The following is a 15,705-nucleotide window of genomic DNA, read 5'->3' as shown; positions in this document are numbered from 1 at the left end:
ATTTCATGATCAAAAGCAGACACCAGGATAACCATGTGCTACAGAAACAGAAGACCCGGGCCCTGTGTTCTGTTATGTCCCCAGCATCCCGTACAGGACCCGGCACTGAGGGGCGATTACTGAGCTAACTCACCACCACAAACAACATCTGAGACCAGGGAGAAAGGGCACGACGAGCCACCCAGCCTCCACTGCAACTCCGGCCGAGGAAGTCTCAGGGGCTGTCGGGGAGCAGGTCACACTCTGCCGTGACAGGAACGTCACCACCTGGAGTTGCCCCCAACCAAGGGCCCAATGTTGATAAAAACAGCAAACATGACTAACGCTATGAAGAAAGCCAGAGCAATTCTATGTCTCTATATGATCACTTTAAATATATGTCACACATTAAAGTAAACCCCGATGTCAGAAAGATGACCAAGTATCCTGGTCATGCTTGCCAACTGGACCTCAGGGCAGCTTTGGGGATGGAGAGGAGTATCTGTCGGCCCAGTTCTCCGGGAACTGTGAGCTGACCCTGACTTCTCTCAGCTGCAATCAGTCATTGAGAATTACGGCAATGACCGAGGAGCCGCATTCAAAGTTGGAATCATTCCTTTAAACAAACAAGCAAAAAAGTCCATTGAAGCATCCAAATCTTTGAAATTCTCAGTAAGTACTTAAATTCCAAGAATTTAAGAGGAATCTGTTTTTCGTGTGCATTTTATTTGTTCTTGTCCCTCCTCCACTCACCAGCAGTAAAGTGGTCCTTACGGGAAAAAGAAATAAAAAGCACTAACAGTGTGAGAGGCCCGCGAAGTCCTCCCCCTCAGCGTGGGGAGGGCAGCAGCCCTGGAGGTTTTCTGCACGCTGGACAGTCTGGAATAACTAATGACAAATAAAGCAGGGGCGAGCAGGGCTGTGGAAACTAGTTAATTGTCAAAATACAATTCTGCTGCCTTGCTCTGTGTCATTTGCTCAGAAGAAAAGAGGCCTTGACTTAATATCCTGCAGGTCATCTGCCCTGGATGCACAGACCTGGCCATGATTCAGTCCAAGCGTTTCCCCTGAACCTCCACAGGAGCTTCTAATTTGTTTTCATTTTCAAACAGTTGGAAAAGATAAACAGTTCCACCAAAAGAAGAAAGATGGTGGGGGAGGAGGAGAGAAGTTGGGAGGACAAACATCTCAGCATTGCTTATAATCCTATTATATCCATAATTCTAGTTTCTCTTCAGGCAATTCTTCTTCACTGTTAATATCTGGAGCAGAATGAGGTAATTAAGAGTGAAAAGACAAATAAATGCGTGTGTGTGGTAAATACAGTTAATCCTCAAATCGCTGGCTGGCACAGGGAAAGCAACTGCACAGAGTGAAGACCAGCACGTCATGTCACCTCCTCTCGCACAACCCCAGGCACCTCACCAGTCCAGCTGAATTATCATCATCTGGGAAGCTATTAAAAGTCCTTTCCCCTATTTTGAGGAAAAGAATCTGAGGCTAAACCCACTTCTGTATAAGCTCCCTTGGAACACTGAAGAACCGGAGAGCCTGGGTTGAATTCCATTAACGTCAGACAGAGATTCCACTAGAGCCCTGGATTCCCAGCCTGTCAGTAACAATTCCCCAACATCAGCGTGCCCAGCAAGGCTGCCACCCCCGAGTGCCCTCCAAGCCAGCATCACTCCCACAGACGCTAGGTAGGAGGCTTGTCAGACAAACTGTCATCTTTGCTGGTAACGGAAAAATAAAACCTAAGGACCCCAGCGTCACCCCTCCTCCTCTGCTGGCCCCTGAAGAAGCCCCATATCACCTGCGCTCTCTGGGCAGCTCACCACTGGCTCTGATGTCCAGTCCTCTCCAACCAGAACCTCCCACCGCAGGAAGGGTGAGGACCAGCGGGCACTGCCCTGGGAGGACACTGACAGTGTTTTCTTTATCTCGATGGGTGGCTGGAGGGAAGGGGCAAGATGAAGTACAAACCCATTTGACTGTCCCTGGTTTATACTATTATTTTCATCTTAAAATAAGCATGAAAAGGGGGCTTCCCTGGTGGCGCAGCGGTTGAGAGTCCGCCTGCCGATGCAGGCGACATGGGTTCGTGCCCTGGTCTGGGAGGATCCCACATGCCGTGGAGCGGCTGGGCCCGTGAGCCATAGCCGCTGAGCCTGCGCATCTGGAGCCTGTGCTCCACAATGGGAGAGGCCACAACAGTGAGAGGCCAGCATACCGCAAAAAAAAAAAAAAAAAAAATTAAATCAAATCAAACTACTTACAATTAAAATTTATGTTGCCCAGTCACACCAGCCACATTCCCAGCACAAAGTAGCCCATGTAGCGAGTGGTCACCTAGCTGCATGTAGAATATTCCCATCGTCCCAGAAAGTTCTAGTGAACAGAGCTGCTCGAGAGAAGACAGCAACTGAGGTGTTTAGATACTCAAAGGCTGATCAAAGTGATTTGATATTAAAACTAAATAAAAGCATGAAACTTAGTTTCATGCTGAAAAAGACTCCCCCGTGAACTTCTTATTTTGAAGACGTCTTTGTTTGGAGACTTCCATCAAAGCTACCTTTGTGGGATCCTAGGCTGCTGGCAGAGCTGAAGAGTCCCCAGACCTCATCTGGTCCCACCCCTGCCGCAGGAACGCAGACCCCAAGGCAAAGGAAGGTTCATTGCCTCAGTCAGGGCCGCACGGCGCGCTGTACCAAAGCCAGATCCAAACCTCGCCAGCCCTTCTGCTACCTTTCTCTCATCCCCTTTGTCCAGGGAGTTATAGGCAAGGAAAGAAAATAGTTTTAACAGAAAAATACCACATAAACCCCATGGGAGATAAGTCGAGAATTTAAGAGGCTTTAATCCAACAATAAATATTAACAAGTGCCAATCGGTGTGGGGCACACAAAGGATTACAAGGGGCCCCAGGAACTTCCTAGTCTCCATAGGAATCTAAGACACCTGGAGGGAAAACCAGGAACATCCAGCTGTAATGCAACGGTACCAAGTGGGAGTGCATTATACAAGCTGACAGAAGAGAACGGGCACCTCTAGCTGGAGCTGCCAGGAGAAACGAGGGGTCTGAACACAGCCTGAAAGACTGGGCCGGAAGAGCAGGAGAGCAAAGGGCAGGCCCTGAAAAGAGAGCTGCATACACCAAGAGGTAGGAGTGAAACTGTGCGCAAAGAGGCCAGGGGGCAACAAGCCAAGTGCGGGTGACAGTGCTCTCACAGAGTGACCCCAACAGCCAAACAGGGAGCCCCAGGGACTCCGAGTGCGAGACCAGCTCCCGCCACACTTCACAGGATAACAAGAACCCGTTCAGCCTCTAGGAAGGGAAAAAAACAGTGTTTATTTAATCTGGTGGGGTAATTTACATAAATTCAAAAATAAGGGATCTAGAAATCAAATGTCCGTGTATCTGTGATTTCTAACTCTGTGATATTTGAAAAACAGATGAATAAGTAGCATTCTGAGGCCAGGATATGTGTAAGTTTTAATATGAAATCTCTTCTGCTGATGTACATTTAAATTGGGGACTGGGAGGCTGGGGAAATGCCCTGCTATCAAACTCTATCCAAACTCCCCGATTTCTCTACCAAAGGGGGGATGACATACAGCATGGCAGACGGCCTGAAACAACATCTAAGAACGGTATCTTCTTGTTTTCTGTATTCTTTTTTTTAACATCTTTATTGGAGTATAATTGCTTTACAATGGTGTGTTAGTTTCTGCTTTATAACAAATTGAATCAGTTATACATATACATATACATATGTCCCCATATCTCCTCCCTCTTGCGTCTCCCTCCCTCCCACCCTCCCTATCCCACCCCTCTAGGTGGACACAAAGCACCGAGCTGATCTCCCTGTGCTATGCGGCTGCTTCCCAGTAGTTATCTATTTTACGTTTGGTAGTGTGTATATGTCCATGCCACTCTGTCACTTTGTCGATGCTCTGACACCTGGGGTCCCGCTGCACTGGCAGGAGCTGCCCTCCCAGGTTAGTGAATTCCTGGGAGTACCTGCCAGCACACCTTTGATATGCAAAGCAGCCAAGCCCAAATGCACACCTCAGCCACCTCCTTTAATGGGATCTCACACTCTGGGACACTATCCCCTGCCCGCATCGCCTGGAGACCAGGTACTGAAAGCTGGGGGCCGCTCCCGGAGTCCAGAGCCCGCAGCAATTATTCACACTATCCAATCCTAACCTGCTCAGCCTGCTGGCAACCTCGCCTGGCCCATTCCTTCCTGCAGAAACCACCTCTCAGACAGAGATTCCACTAGAGCCCTGGATGCCCTCTCTGCCTGCTCTTTTCACCTTGGAGCTTCTCTTTACGGCCCTACCTGACGCGCCATGCCTCCTGCTTCTAAGGCACTGGCTGCATTGTAATAACGTCTTCCTTCATGCCAATCATTTTCAGGTCTGTGTGTCTTACCATACCTGATTAAAACAAATCCCAGGAACCATGAACACCTCTCAACTGCTGAATGCAGAAGCTGCTCAAAGTCAAGTGAATTATTTGATCTTGAAACCCATTCACCAGGTGCCTTACACTGTTACACCAACCCTCCTTTTCCCCTATGTAGGCAGCCACCTCAAGGGCCACCATCTAAGTGTCACTTCTGAAAAGGGCCTTTCAGAATTTTCTGACTCATAAGGTGGTTACTGGAGCACTGACATATCCATTCTCACCACTGGACTCTTCAGTTTACCATGAAACGTTAGGACGTGCTCCATGAGAGCAGGGCGTTCCATCCATCCCACTGCCCATTGCCATACCTCCAACACCTAGAAGTGTGCCTGACACACAGTAGGTACCCAATAAATGTGTCTAATGAATGAATGACCTGTACAAGAATAGGCATGTGTTGGTATAGGTGGCCCATGGAATACAGCTTGAATATCGAGACTCCTAAGTGGTGAGCAGCCTGGCGCTGAGTTAAGGAATGGGTTCTAGAGTGAGACCAGAGGTTAAATCTCTATCTACCACTGGACAGATGTGCAATCTTGGGCAAGTCACCTGACACAACCAAGCCCCCAACCTTCCATTGATAAAAACTGGAAAGACTGAACCTATTTCCGAGGGAAAGGATTAAACAGGATGGCCTGAGTAAAATATTTATATTCTGGTCAAGTCAGCAACGTTGATTCATTTGATGGGGTCCCACACCACCATCCTGCAGGCCCATCTGAAACATATGGCAATGACAGATGAAATATCTTTTTAAAAGAAGAGTAAAATTAAGGAGCCATAATCTCAATTAGACGTGACACACATCTCCATGAACCAGCAACAAAAGAAACTCCAAGTGGTAGAGAGATTTGAAGCCACAGGCAACGGTAGCTGGAGGTCAGCTTCTGAGGGGTACAGTGCTGCCACCCAACATAAAGATGGGAGGGTCCGCCCGCTGCCTGAAGGAGACTCGGCCTGGGCTGGCAGCCTTGACTGTCGCCACTTCCTTCATCCGAGCAGTGTGATGTCTTCGGTAGCTCACTACATTGAACAAATGACTGCTTCCTTTCTCAAAGGTTCCCTTCCAACCAGCCCTGACTCACAAAGCAGGCAGCAGCTCTCCTAAGACTCCTCTTTCCTGCCTTCTTAACTCCCTTACCTCTGCGCTTTCTTTCAATCCATTTCTTATTTATAGACAGTCTTTACATGGTATCCCTTCTGTGATTTAACATGTCTTAATAATACCACTTCTTCTAAAGGAAGCCTTTCCCAATTATTTACACCTTGATAAGTAGTTACCTTCAAATCCTCATAAACCATCTCTTTACGTGGCACTAACTTGTAGAAGGTAGCGATGAAGTTACTTAATTCTCAGAATGAACCATACAAATTACAACCTACCTTCTGAAGCGAGAGACAGAGAGAGAACATAAACAAAAACAAAAGCAATGCAAGTTCATTTTTCATTCATATTTACTGTGCCAAATGAAGGTTTTATGAAGCTTTGAGTAATATATATTTGTTCTCTTATATAGGCAACACATCCCCTGTAGATGGTAATGTATGGGGAGTAACACCCTCCTTAATCTAGACTTTCTGGACACGAGGAGAAGGTGTTGAAACCCCCTCTGTGTGGGTACAGGACCACAGGCTCTGATGGGCTTTCCTGTTGCAGGACAGTGACAGCAAAGGTAACTGTTATTGGGCTTCGGAGGACACAGGGAAACTAGCAAGGGACTTAAAAAGCAGTGAGAGAGGAAGCAGGAGGGGAGGGAACACCAAGTACACAGGAGAACTTATGGACATCTGTGCGCTCCAGACACCTGTGCCCATCCCAAGGTGGGTGTGAGGAACTGAACCAGGGATGCCAGTAATGAACCAGGACCCTCAAGTGGAGCCAAAGTGATCCCAAACAAGAGCACTCCCAGACCCCCTGCAAAAGCAAAGACAAACCCTCCAGAAAAAAATGGAATTCAAACCAGACCCCTAGCAAAAGCAAAGACAACCCCTCTGGAAAAACAGGATTCAAGCAGATTAAATCTGCATCCAATGAAATCTGATCTCAAAATCATATCACAAAACATACAAGAAAAGAAGCCATCGTGAGAGATGGCAGAAATAACCAACAGCTTTCGACAACCAAAGACATACTTCAGATAGAAGAATGATCAGATACAGAGCACGAACTCTTCCATTATAAATGTTTCAGAAAATAAAAGATGTCTAAAAATGAACAAGGATCAAGAGACCATCAAAAGCAACCAGCCACATATGAATATCAAACCAAAAGAAGTTAAAACATAGAAATTAAAAGCTCAATAGCACAGTGAAGCAGCAGATTAGACCCAAATGGAGACAGTGCCCTGGGGAGAGACAGCCGAGGCCGCCTGGCAGAGCACAAGGCCAGGAGACAGGGTGGGGAGGACAGAGGTGAGCCTGAGGGATGCGGAGGACAGACCAAGAAGTTTGCATGGGAATCCTAGAAAGTATGGCCAGAAAGAAGAGGAAAGAGTCAATATTTGAGATGAAAGTAGCAGAGAATTTTACAGACATTATAAAAGATTTGAATCCAGAAATATAGGAAGCACACAGATACAAAGCAAGAAATTTTCAACTAGACATTTCGTGGTGAGACTGCAGAACCAAAGGGTAAATTAAGACAAGATTGTTAAGCCAGAGAGAAAAGGCGTTTAAAGGAACAGCAATTAGACTGAGAACAGAGCTTAAAACTGCTGCGATGGCAACTGAAAGATAGTAAAATCATACCTGTAAAGTGTAACATAAATGCTTTTATTACTACTACTACTTCTAATAATAAGAAATAGCAACAGTGTGGAGACAGCGAAGGTTAATCGAAAGCAGATAAAATTGAAGGGATTATGTATGGCTCTTAAAAGAAGGACCGTGCCCATAAGTTTTAAAACTGGTGATAAGACCATATTCCTTGAATTCTTAGAAAAATATATAATTTGCCAAACCAGAATCAAGAAGAAATATTAAACCTGAATCATCATAGAGTAATCCAAAAACTATTAAAGAAATGGAAGGAGTAGTTAAAGTCCTCCCACCAAAAAAAACATAACCAAAAAAGCACCAGTTTCAGATGGTTTTTACAGGGAAGACTAAAAAAAATTTCCAGGAGCAGATGAGTCCAATCTTATACAAACTATTTTATATAATAGAAAAAGAACAGACACTTGACAACAGGTCCTGTAACCTTTGTAACAGAATCATTCAAAACAGTATGAGGAAAGGAAATCCAGACCAACCTCAGTTGTGAACATACATCCAAAAATGCAAACATAATACTAGCCTTCCCAAAACTCAGAACTGGAATTCACCACATTAATATTCATGAAGAATCGTCTTAATCAATGCAGAAAAAAACTTTTCAAAACTTCAAAACCCATCTATGATTTTTTATAAATCTTACCAACCTAGGAATAGAAACAATCTTCCTTATTATGATAAACAGTATCTACCAAAAATTTACAGAAAACATTATTCGTAATGATGAAACATTAACAAAACTCTCTTTAAATCAGAAACAGGAAGACCACCTTTATCATTCCCATTTACCAGCGCGCTGCAGGGCCGAGCCAGTGGAGGAAGACAAGGAGACCAGAGTCACCTTTATTCCCAGACCATCTGCCTACCTACCAAGAAAACCAAAACCATCTACAGACGAAATGTTGGAATTAAATCATACATCCACCTGACCCGGCAGTGGGAATGGAATGAACGAACCAGCACTAGATTCAAACACACAGATAAAGGTTAGAAATAACGTTGACTGTGCACCAGATGAGACCATGTTTATGACACTCAAAACCAAACCCATGGTGCATTGTTTAGGGGTACAAATGCTTGTGGAAAATCATCTTTGAAAAGAAAGGGAATGGCACAAAGGGCATGGCATGGCTGCCTTTGGAGCAGAGAAGGGATGGGGTCAGGGGAGAGGCAACTGCCGCTTCTGGATCTTAAACTGGGGGGAGGGCAAGTGGGGGGACAGGCACGCAAGCTTTACCCTCACGCTTCAGAACTTGCATATGGGGACTTCCCTGGTGGTCCAGTGGGTGAGACTCCGCACTCCCAATGCAGGGGGCCTGGGTTCGATCCCTGGTCGGGGAACTAGATCCCACACACATGCCGCAACTAAGATCCCACACGTGGCAATGAAGATCCTGCGTGCAGCAACTGAGACCGGGTGCAGCCAAATAAATATTTTAAAAAATAAATAAGTTTATATGACCTTTTCGAAGAGCAATTTGGCAATATCGATATTTAAAATGTGCATACAACTTCCCATCTAGGTACCCATACAGGAAAAATTCTCCCACAAGGAAAACAAATCAGAAGAACATTCTTAGCAGCATTGTTTGTAAAAGAGGAAGGCAGGGTATACATGTCCATCATTTTTACTTATCTTCAAGTAAAACTAAAGATCTAAAATACCATATTTTTGACAAGAATCTTAAAAGCTAAATGAATTAATAAAAACTTACTTCAAAAAGAAAGAGGATGGAGTCCAGCTCCTCCCTTTGTGACTTATTATTCCCTGGAATATATAAAAAAAAAATCAGTTATCATGACAATGTACAAATTTTAGGATATTAAAAATTATGCTAAAAGGTATCTTAAAACATTCAAGCCTCAACATACAGACATTAAGTCAAAGATCCCGGGAGGTGCTGTGCAGCCTGCATTACGGATGCAGATGCGTGGCGGAGCCAGACTGCCCAGGGCCACGTTCAGCAGAGCTGCTCCTTGCTAGCTGGTGACACACAGCTTCCAGGCTTTCTAAGTTTTAATCAACAGTGGAGCATCTTCCCCCGCAACAAGAGGGGTCCACTTCTCCAGCCCTTGAATCTGAGAGGCCCTGTGACCTGCTCTGCTCCCTGATGACAGCAAATGTGAAGCGAGCTTGAAAAGCCTTCCGCACCTGTGAGTGTGGAGCCCTAAGGCCACCGTGTGAAGGAGCCCAAGAGAGCCTGCCAGCTGGGGAAGAGGGGCCACATGGAGGAGCACTAAGGCACCCTGGGCATGGCTTGCTAACCAGGACACGTGTGAATGAGGCCACCCACCACCAACTGGTCAGAGGCGTGAGCCAGCCCAAACCAGAGGAACTGTCCAACAGACCCAGAAAATCACAAGCTAAATGACTGGTAGTTGTTTTAAGGTGCTCAGTGTTGGGATGGTCTGTCATGCAATTTGTTACACAGCACAAACTGACTGATGGTCTTGAACCGCTACATGTTCCTAAAGGATAGAAGGAGCAAAGGGGGGGAGGGGGTGGCCTTTTAAAAACAGGATTCTAGGTTGTAGGGGGGTTTTCAGATATGGATTTTAATTTTTTTCCTTGTTATTGATTGTACGTAATATCACATTTTTCTCCTCCACACACCTGTGAAAAATAGTGAAGTGGAACAGAGCAAGTGGAACAGAAGCAAGATAAAAATCACATAATTTCATATTTGAAATATCTACCACATTTGGCAAGAAAAAAAAATTTAAGTTCAAGATTTATACCAATTTATAAATCACAGGGGAAAAAACTGAGAAATTCACTTAAAAAGAACACATGTTGGCATGCTGGGCACATGCCCACATGTGACCTGACCTACTAGAGGCTGGAGCAGCGCCCCTTGCAGGGCCTGAGCATCAGCTGTGTGGCCTCCCCCAGCCCCCCTCCATGCTCGGCCTCTGCCTCAGGTCTCACAGGAACAGCCAGGGGTCCACACGCTCCTCTCCACGGCCTCTTCTTTCCATGTGACCCTGTCTCAGCCCATCCCCACACCAGGCACCATCTGCTGCCTCCTGTTCCTCAGCCTGCGACCAGGGAAACGCGCCCCTAAAACCTTCCCAGGACTGCGCAGCTCCTCTGCTTCATCCTCACACCTTCGCAAAGACCACCTCCCGTGCTACTCACTGTCTCACTGCCCGGTTGCTCCATCCCTGTCTGTCTGCCTTCTGATCCCGCTGGCCGCTCAGAACATTCCTTTCAATGACAACACCCTTCCCCGTCCTGCTGGTACTCAACTCTCTGCACTGGCGGGCGCTGCTGACCTTTCATCCCTTGAACTCCTCTATTCTCAGGCTTCCTGGCACCCTCCCGGCTACCCCCCTTATTTTCCTCTGTCTGCCCAATAAAAGAAGGAATTCCCCCAAATCCCTGACTGCCACTCTCTCGCTCTGCATACACTCTCTCCCTTGGCAACAGGATGACTGCACCTCCCTTCTCCCAAGCTCCAGTCCCTATAATTTAACAGCCCACCTAAGCCCAGGTGTGCCCCGGGCACCGCAGACGCAGACTGCCAAAAACCGGGCTCACCCTCTCGTCCCTCACACCTGACTCCCCTGCAGGGCTCCCTCTGCTGCAAGGGCAGCAGAGGAACCAGACTCAACATCCTGAAAGCATCTCTGGCTTCCCCCTCTGGGATCCCTTTTCCCATATCCACGTCTCACGATCGGTCGGTGCACTCACAGACCTCTAACACTTTCTCTGCCCTCAACTGCCACGTCCCTGGAGCAGGCGTCCCCAGACCTCACACGGATGACAACATCAGCCTCCTAACTGGTCTTCCTCCCTCCGGTTCACTCACCACATTATAAGACACTGTCTTAGTAGCCAATGTTTTCGAGAGCCCTGACCACTCAAAGAACGAAGTTCAAATGCCTTAACCTGGAATTGCAGGCTCCCCACGAGGCAAGCATAAACCTCTTTCATACATCTGATGTCGAGAGAAAAAGAAATGCTTTCCCCAGACATGCCCCAGAGATGGCCTCCCTGCCGTCGCTCATTCTCTACCCTCCGTCCCCAAGGCCACCTCGTCCCCAAACCTCCCTCATGCACTCTACGGGAAATCAGCAGCCACAGACGGGGTGTCTATATCTGACAACACATCTACTTTCTGACCTAGTCCACGGTGAACCATGCCTATGGCTTATTCCCTGACCCATCCACAACTACCACCACCTATGACGCATGTTCAGCAGCTGATACGTCTCCGGATTCCTCTCAGGAATCTAGCCCAGTGCCTTGCTCATCGTCAGCTTCAAATCCTGGATGGGTGAATAAATGAAGAATTAAACAGGAGAGGGAGACAGAGCTGCCAGGGCCAGGGTCCAAAAGGCCAGGGTCCACAAGGGTGAAAGGCACCCTTCAGGATGCTAAAGCATGGATGGTCTAGGCCGCAGGTAGAAGATGCTCTTGCCTGTGGGTGAGCAACACAGATGACATTTCAATGTCTATCCATCAACCTATCATCTGTGTTGTTTATTTAATGGGAGAAATATGAAATAAAACAGTGCTTCTCAAACTTGAGAGCACATGAGTATCAGCGGAGGGCTTCTTAAAACACCAATTGCTGACTTTCCACCTGCAGAGTTTCTGATTCAGGAGGCTTAACGAGTGCCCAGGTGATACCCGTGCTGCTAGTCTTAAAAACCACAAGGCGCTCTGAGAGCCACTGGTACAGGGAAAGTGCTCTGAACATGGCATCAAGAAGCCTGGTTGCAATTCCGGCTATACAATTAACTAAATAATCTGTGTGACCTCAGGCCAGTGATATAACCTCTCTGGACACGGTTTTCTCAACTCTAGAATGATGACTGTGAAAAACCCAATCTCCTGAGCCCCTTCCAACCTTAAAACTCTGTGGTCCTGACTCAGTCACTCAGCAGTCAGTCACCCAGAACAACGGCACTTCTGCCCAACGCAGTGCTGCAACTGTTTAACTGTGGTGGATATAAAGGTGCTAACATGCAAGGATTTCCAAAACACATTACATACAAGTGAAAGATGATGATGATAATGACAGCCAACAGTTACCACGGACCACGTGCCATGCTTTGTCCTGGAATCCCAGGACACGTGTCAACCCACTTAATGCTGACAGAAGGAAACTAAGTCACAGATGAAGTAACCTGTCCAAGGAGAAACAGCTAGAAGGGTAGGGCAAGGACCCAAACCTGTCTGGCTCCCCGGGCTACTCTATGCTGCCACATAAATACAGAGCAGAATGTGCAGCGTGACTTTATTGGCTTGGTTTTCAAAGAATATTTCATGTAAGTATTGGGGTGGCCAAAAGTTTCATTCGGTTTTTTCCGTAAGATGGTCTAATAGCACTTAATTGTCTTAAACTTCATTCGAAACAATTTTGCTAGATTGTATTGTGACAGGTCACATCAGCATGCATTTAAAAAAAGACATCAAAATTGGTGAATTTTTGTGTAGCCATTTTATTATTGAAGATGGAAGAAAAAAGCAACATTTTTGGCATATTATGCTTTATTATTTCAAGAAAGGTAAAAACCCAACTGAAACACAAAAAAAAGATTTGTGCAGCGTATGGAGAAGGTGCCGTGACTGATCGAATGTGTGAAAAGTGGTTTGCAAAGTTTCATGCTGGAGATTTCTCGCTGGACGATGCTCCACTGTTGGGTAGACCAGCTGAAGTCGACAGAGATCAAATCGAGACTTTAATTGAGAACAGTCAATGTTATACCACCTGGGAGATAGCCAACATACTCAAAATATCCAAATCAAGTGCTGAAAATCATCTGTACCAGCTTGGTTATGTCAATCGCTTTGATGTTTGGGTTCCACATAAGTTATGTGAAAAAACCTTCTTGACCGTATTTCCACATGAGATTCCCTACTTAAACGTAAGGAAAACAGCAAATTGTGATGGGAGATGAAAAGTGGATACTGTACAATAATGTGGAATGGAAGAGATCGTGGGGCAAGCGAAATGAACCGCCACCAACCACACCAAAGGCCAGTCTTCATCCAAAGAAGGCGATATTGTGTATATGGTAGGATCGGGAGTCCTCTATTACGAGCTCCTTCTGGAAAACCAAACAATTAATTCCAACAAGTACTGCTCCCAATTAGACCAAATGAAAGCAGCAGTCGACGAAAAGCATCCAAGGTTAGTCAATATGATCTTCCATCAGGATAACGCAAGACCGCATGTTTCTTTGATGACCAGGCAAAAACTGTTACAGCTTGGCTGGGAAGTTCTGATTCATCTGCCGTATTCACCAGATATTGCACCTTCGGATCTCCATTTATTCGGTTTTTACAAAATTCTCTTAATGGAAAAAATTTCAATTCCGTGGAAGACCGTAAAAGGCACCTGGAAAAGTTCTTTGCTCAAAAAGATAAAAAGTTTTGGGAAGATGGAATTATGAAGTTGCCTGAAAAATGGCAGAAGGTAGTGGAACTAAAGGGTGAATACCTTGTTCAATAAAGTTCTTGGTGAAAATGAAAAACGTGTCTTTTATTTTTACTTAAAAAACCAAAGGCACTTTTTAGCCAACCCAATATGTATGGGCATAACCATAAACATATAAACACAGTATATTAATAACATATACAGGACACTTTGATAGTGGTTGCCTCTGCACAGCAAGACTGGGTATCTGGGCAAACAGACACATCAGTTTTCATTCCAAACCCTTTAGGGGAATCTGAATTTTTTTAATGATGTGCATACATTACTTTTCTTTCTTTCTTTTTGAGTAAATTATGCCTTGGCCGCTGAGCCTGCGCATCCGGAGCCTGTGCTCCGCAACGGGAGAGGCCACAGCAGTGAGAGGCCCGCGTACCGCAAAAAACAAAGCATGTAACTTGTGGCACATGACACACACAACCTCTCACAACTTCCTGAATGTTTATTTAAAAAAACAAAAAACTTTGTATATCAAAAACATTTTGTAGAAATTCTTACCTTTTAATTTCAAACTATTTTCCAGTGTTATAAAATTTTCATAGAAGATGAAATATATCTGAGAATAGTTGGTCTCAAAAAACTGCTTAAGATCACTTGCATCCACGTTATCTGCAAAGAAAAAGTTCCCATTTATGACAAACTTACACAACTATCAGAGTTCACAATCTTTTCAGAAATGGAGGAGTGTAAAAACGAGCCATATCCCCTTATAAGACAAAACAAAGCAAAGTGTATTCCAGTCCACTTCTTTCTCCACCTAAGGAGAGCTCTGAGGTGGCCTGGGGCACCTCCCCTCCCCGTCCCAGACCTCAAGGTCAGAGCCTGGGGGCACAGCACCTACGAGCAGCTAGAAGGCCAGGGGTAAGTGAGGGTCCAAGGAGGGACAAGATGACTTCCTGTTAAGGGTGGGGAAGTAAAAGTTCATGGAAGAGGTGGCTGCTGACCCAGACCATAAAGAGGGATGAGTCTGTACGGCTGAGAAACAACTCTGCCAGGAGCCCGGCATGACCTAGAATCTCCTCCCTCCCTCCTGGCTCCCGTGCCACCGCCCAGAGGACAGCAGGCTCTCCCCCGACACCTGCCCACATCCACCTGGGCCACTTGCCACCACGTCCCTCCAGCTTCTACGTGACCCGCCCCACCCCTGCGTGGACACGGCGGACCCGCCACGTGCTCCTAGCCTCGTCCCAGCAGTGTGTCTCCCAGCTGCACCAGTGCTGCTAAACCAGGGCTGCGGGTGGATCGGCAGGTGGTGCAGGGAACTTAGCCCAAGAACAGCTTCCCCGCACTCCCACCACCAGCCCTGGCCCCCGCAGGGGCTGAGCGACAACACAGTCAGCATCCCTCGCAGCTCCGGTCAGTCGCCCACTGTCAACACACCTCTGTACAGGTTCCTTAGCAAACAAGGTTGTCTGTGCGTTTACAGCAGTGTCCTGACCAAGGTGTTAGCTCTTTGGAAGAATACACCTTAGGAAACCTCAGGAAAATTTAAAACAGCTTCCTTAAAGTTCTACAAGATTACTCAAGAAAATAAAGTGTGTTGCTATTCAATCTATAACAGAGTCGTATCAGCTTTGGAGGGTCCTAATGTGAATTTGTATGAACACACCCACTGCTATGCTTACATTCCATAAAGTTAACACTCTTGCTGGTGAGTCTCGAGTTGTCTCCCTCTGATAACTACACAGCGCCTTTCATGCAAAAATCTGCCCTGGTTCTTTGAAACAATGCACATAAGGTGTTGGTAAAGTCATAGGAACTGCCAATTTCACTTTCTGTTTCTTGCCACAAATTAACACTGAGCACAGAGCAGTGGAAGTTCCTAGCAACTAACCAGTTTACCTTCACCCAAGCAGGTAACAATGACATCAGGATCCTTAACCCATGTGAATATCACCATTCTCACGAGCTACACAACCCTGCCAAGGAATCCTCAAGTGCCTTCTGCAGGATGTGTCAGTTCCAAGAGAGGGCTTTGTTCATGTTCATGCCAACACCAACTGCTCCCGGGACCGCTGAAACCTCCCCCGCCCC

General features: G+C 46.2%; 1 protein-coding gene across 6 annotated transcripts in view; it reads right to left on the bottom strand.

The window, feature by feature from the left end:
- The window catches only part of RALGAPA2 (Ral GTPase activating protein catalytic subunit alpha 2), a 281,841-nt gene that overhangs the window by 246,088 nt on the left and 20,048 nt on the right, over positions 1 to 15,705 (bottom strand). For all 6 annotated transcript variants that reach the window (XR_009535079.1, XR_009535080.1, XR_009535078.1 and 3 more), the window contains exons 2-3: positions 14,170 to 14,280; positions 8,941 to 8,993 (exon numbers count right to left, since the gene is read on the bottom strand). Coding sequence is in view for 3 of the 6 variants with exons in the window: in XM_060122391.1 (XP_059978374.1) it covers positions 8,941 to 8,993; positions 14,170 to 14,280 (164 nt within the window). In the remaining 3 variants the exon portion in view is untranslated. The remainder of the gene's footprint in view (positions 1 to 8,940; positions 8,994 to 14,169; positions 14,281 to 15,705) is intronic.

Source organism: Lagenorhynchus albirostris, chromosome 15, assembly GCF_949774975.1.
Source record: "Lagenorhynchus albirostris chromosome 15, mLagAlb1.1, whole genome shotgun sequence".
NCBI lineage: Eukaryota > Metazoa > Chordata > Mammalia > Artiodactyla > Delphinidae > Lagenorhynchus > Lagenorhynchus albirostris.
This window is presented reverse-complemented; position numbering and strand designations above follow the sequence as displayed.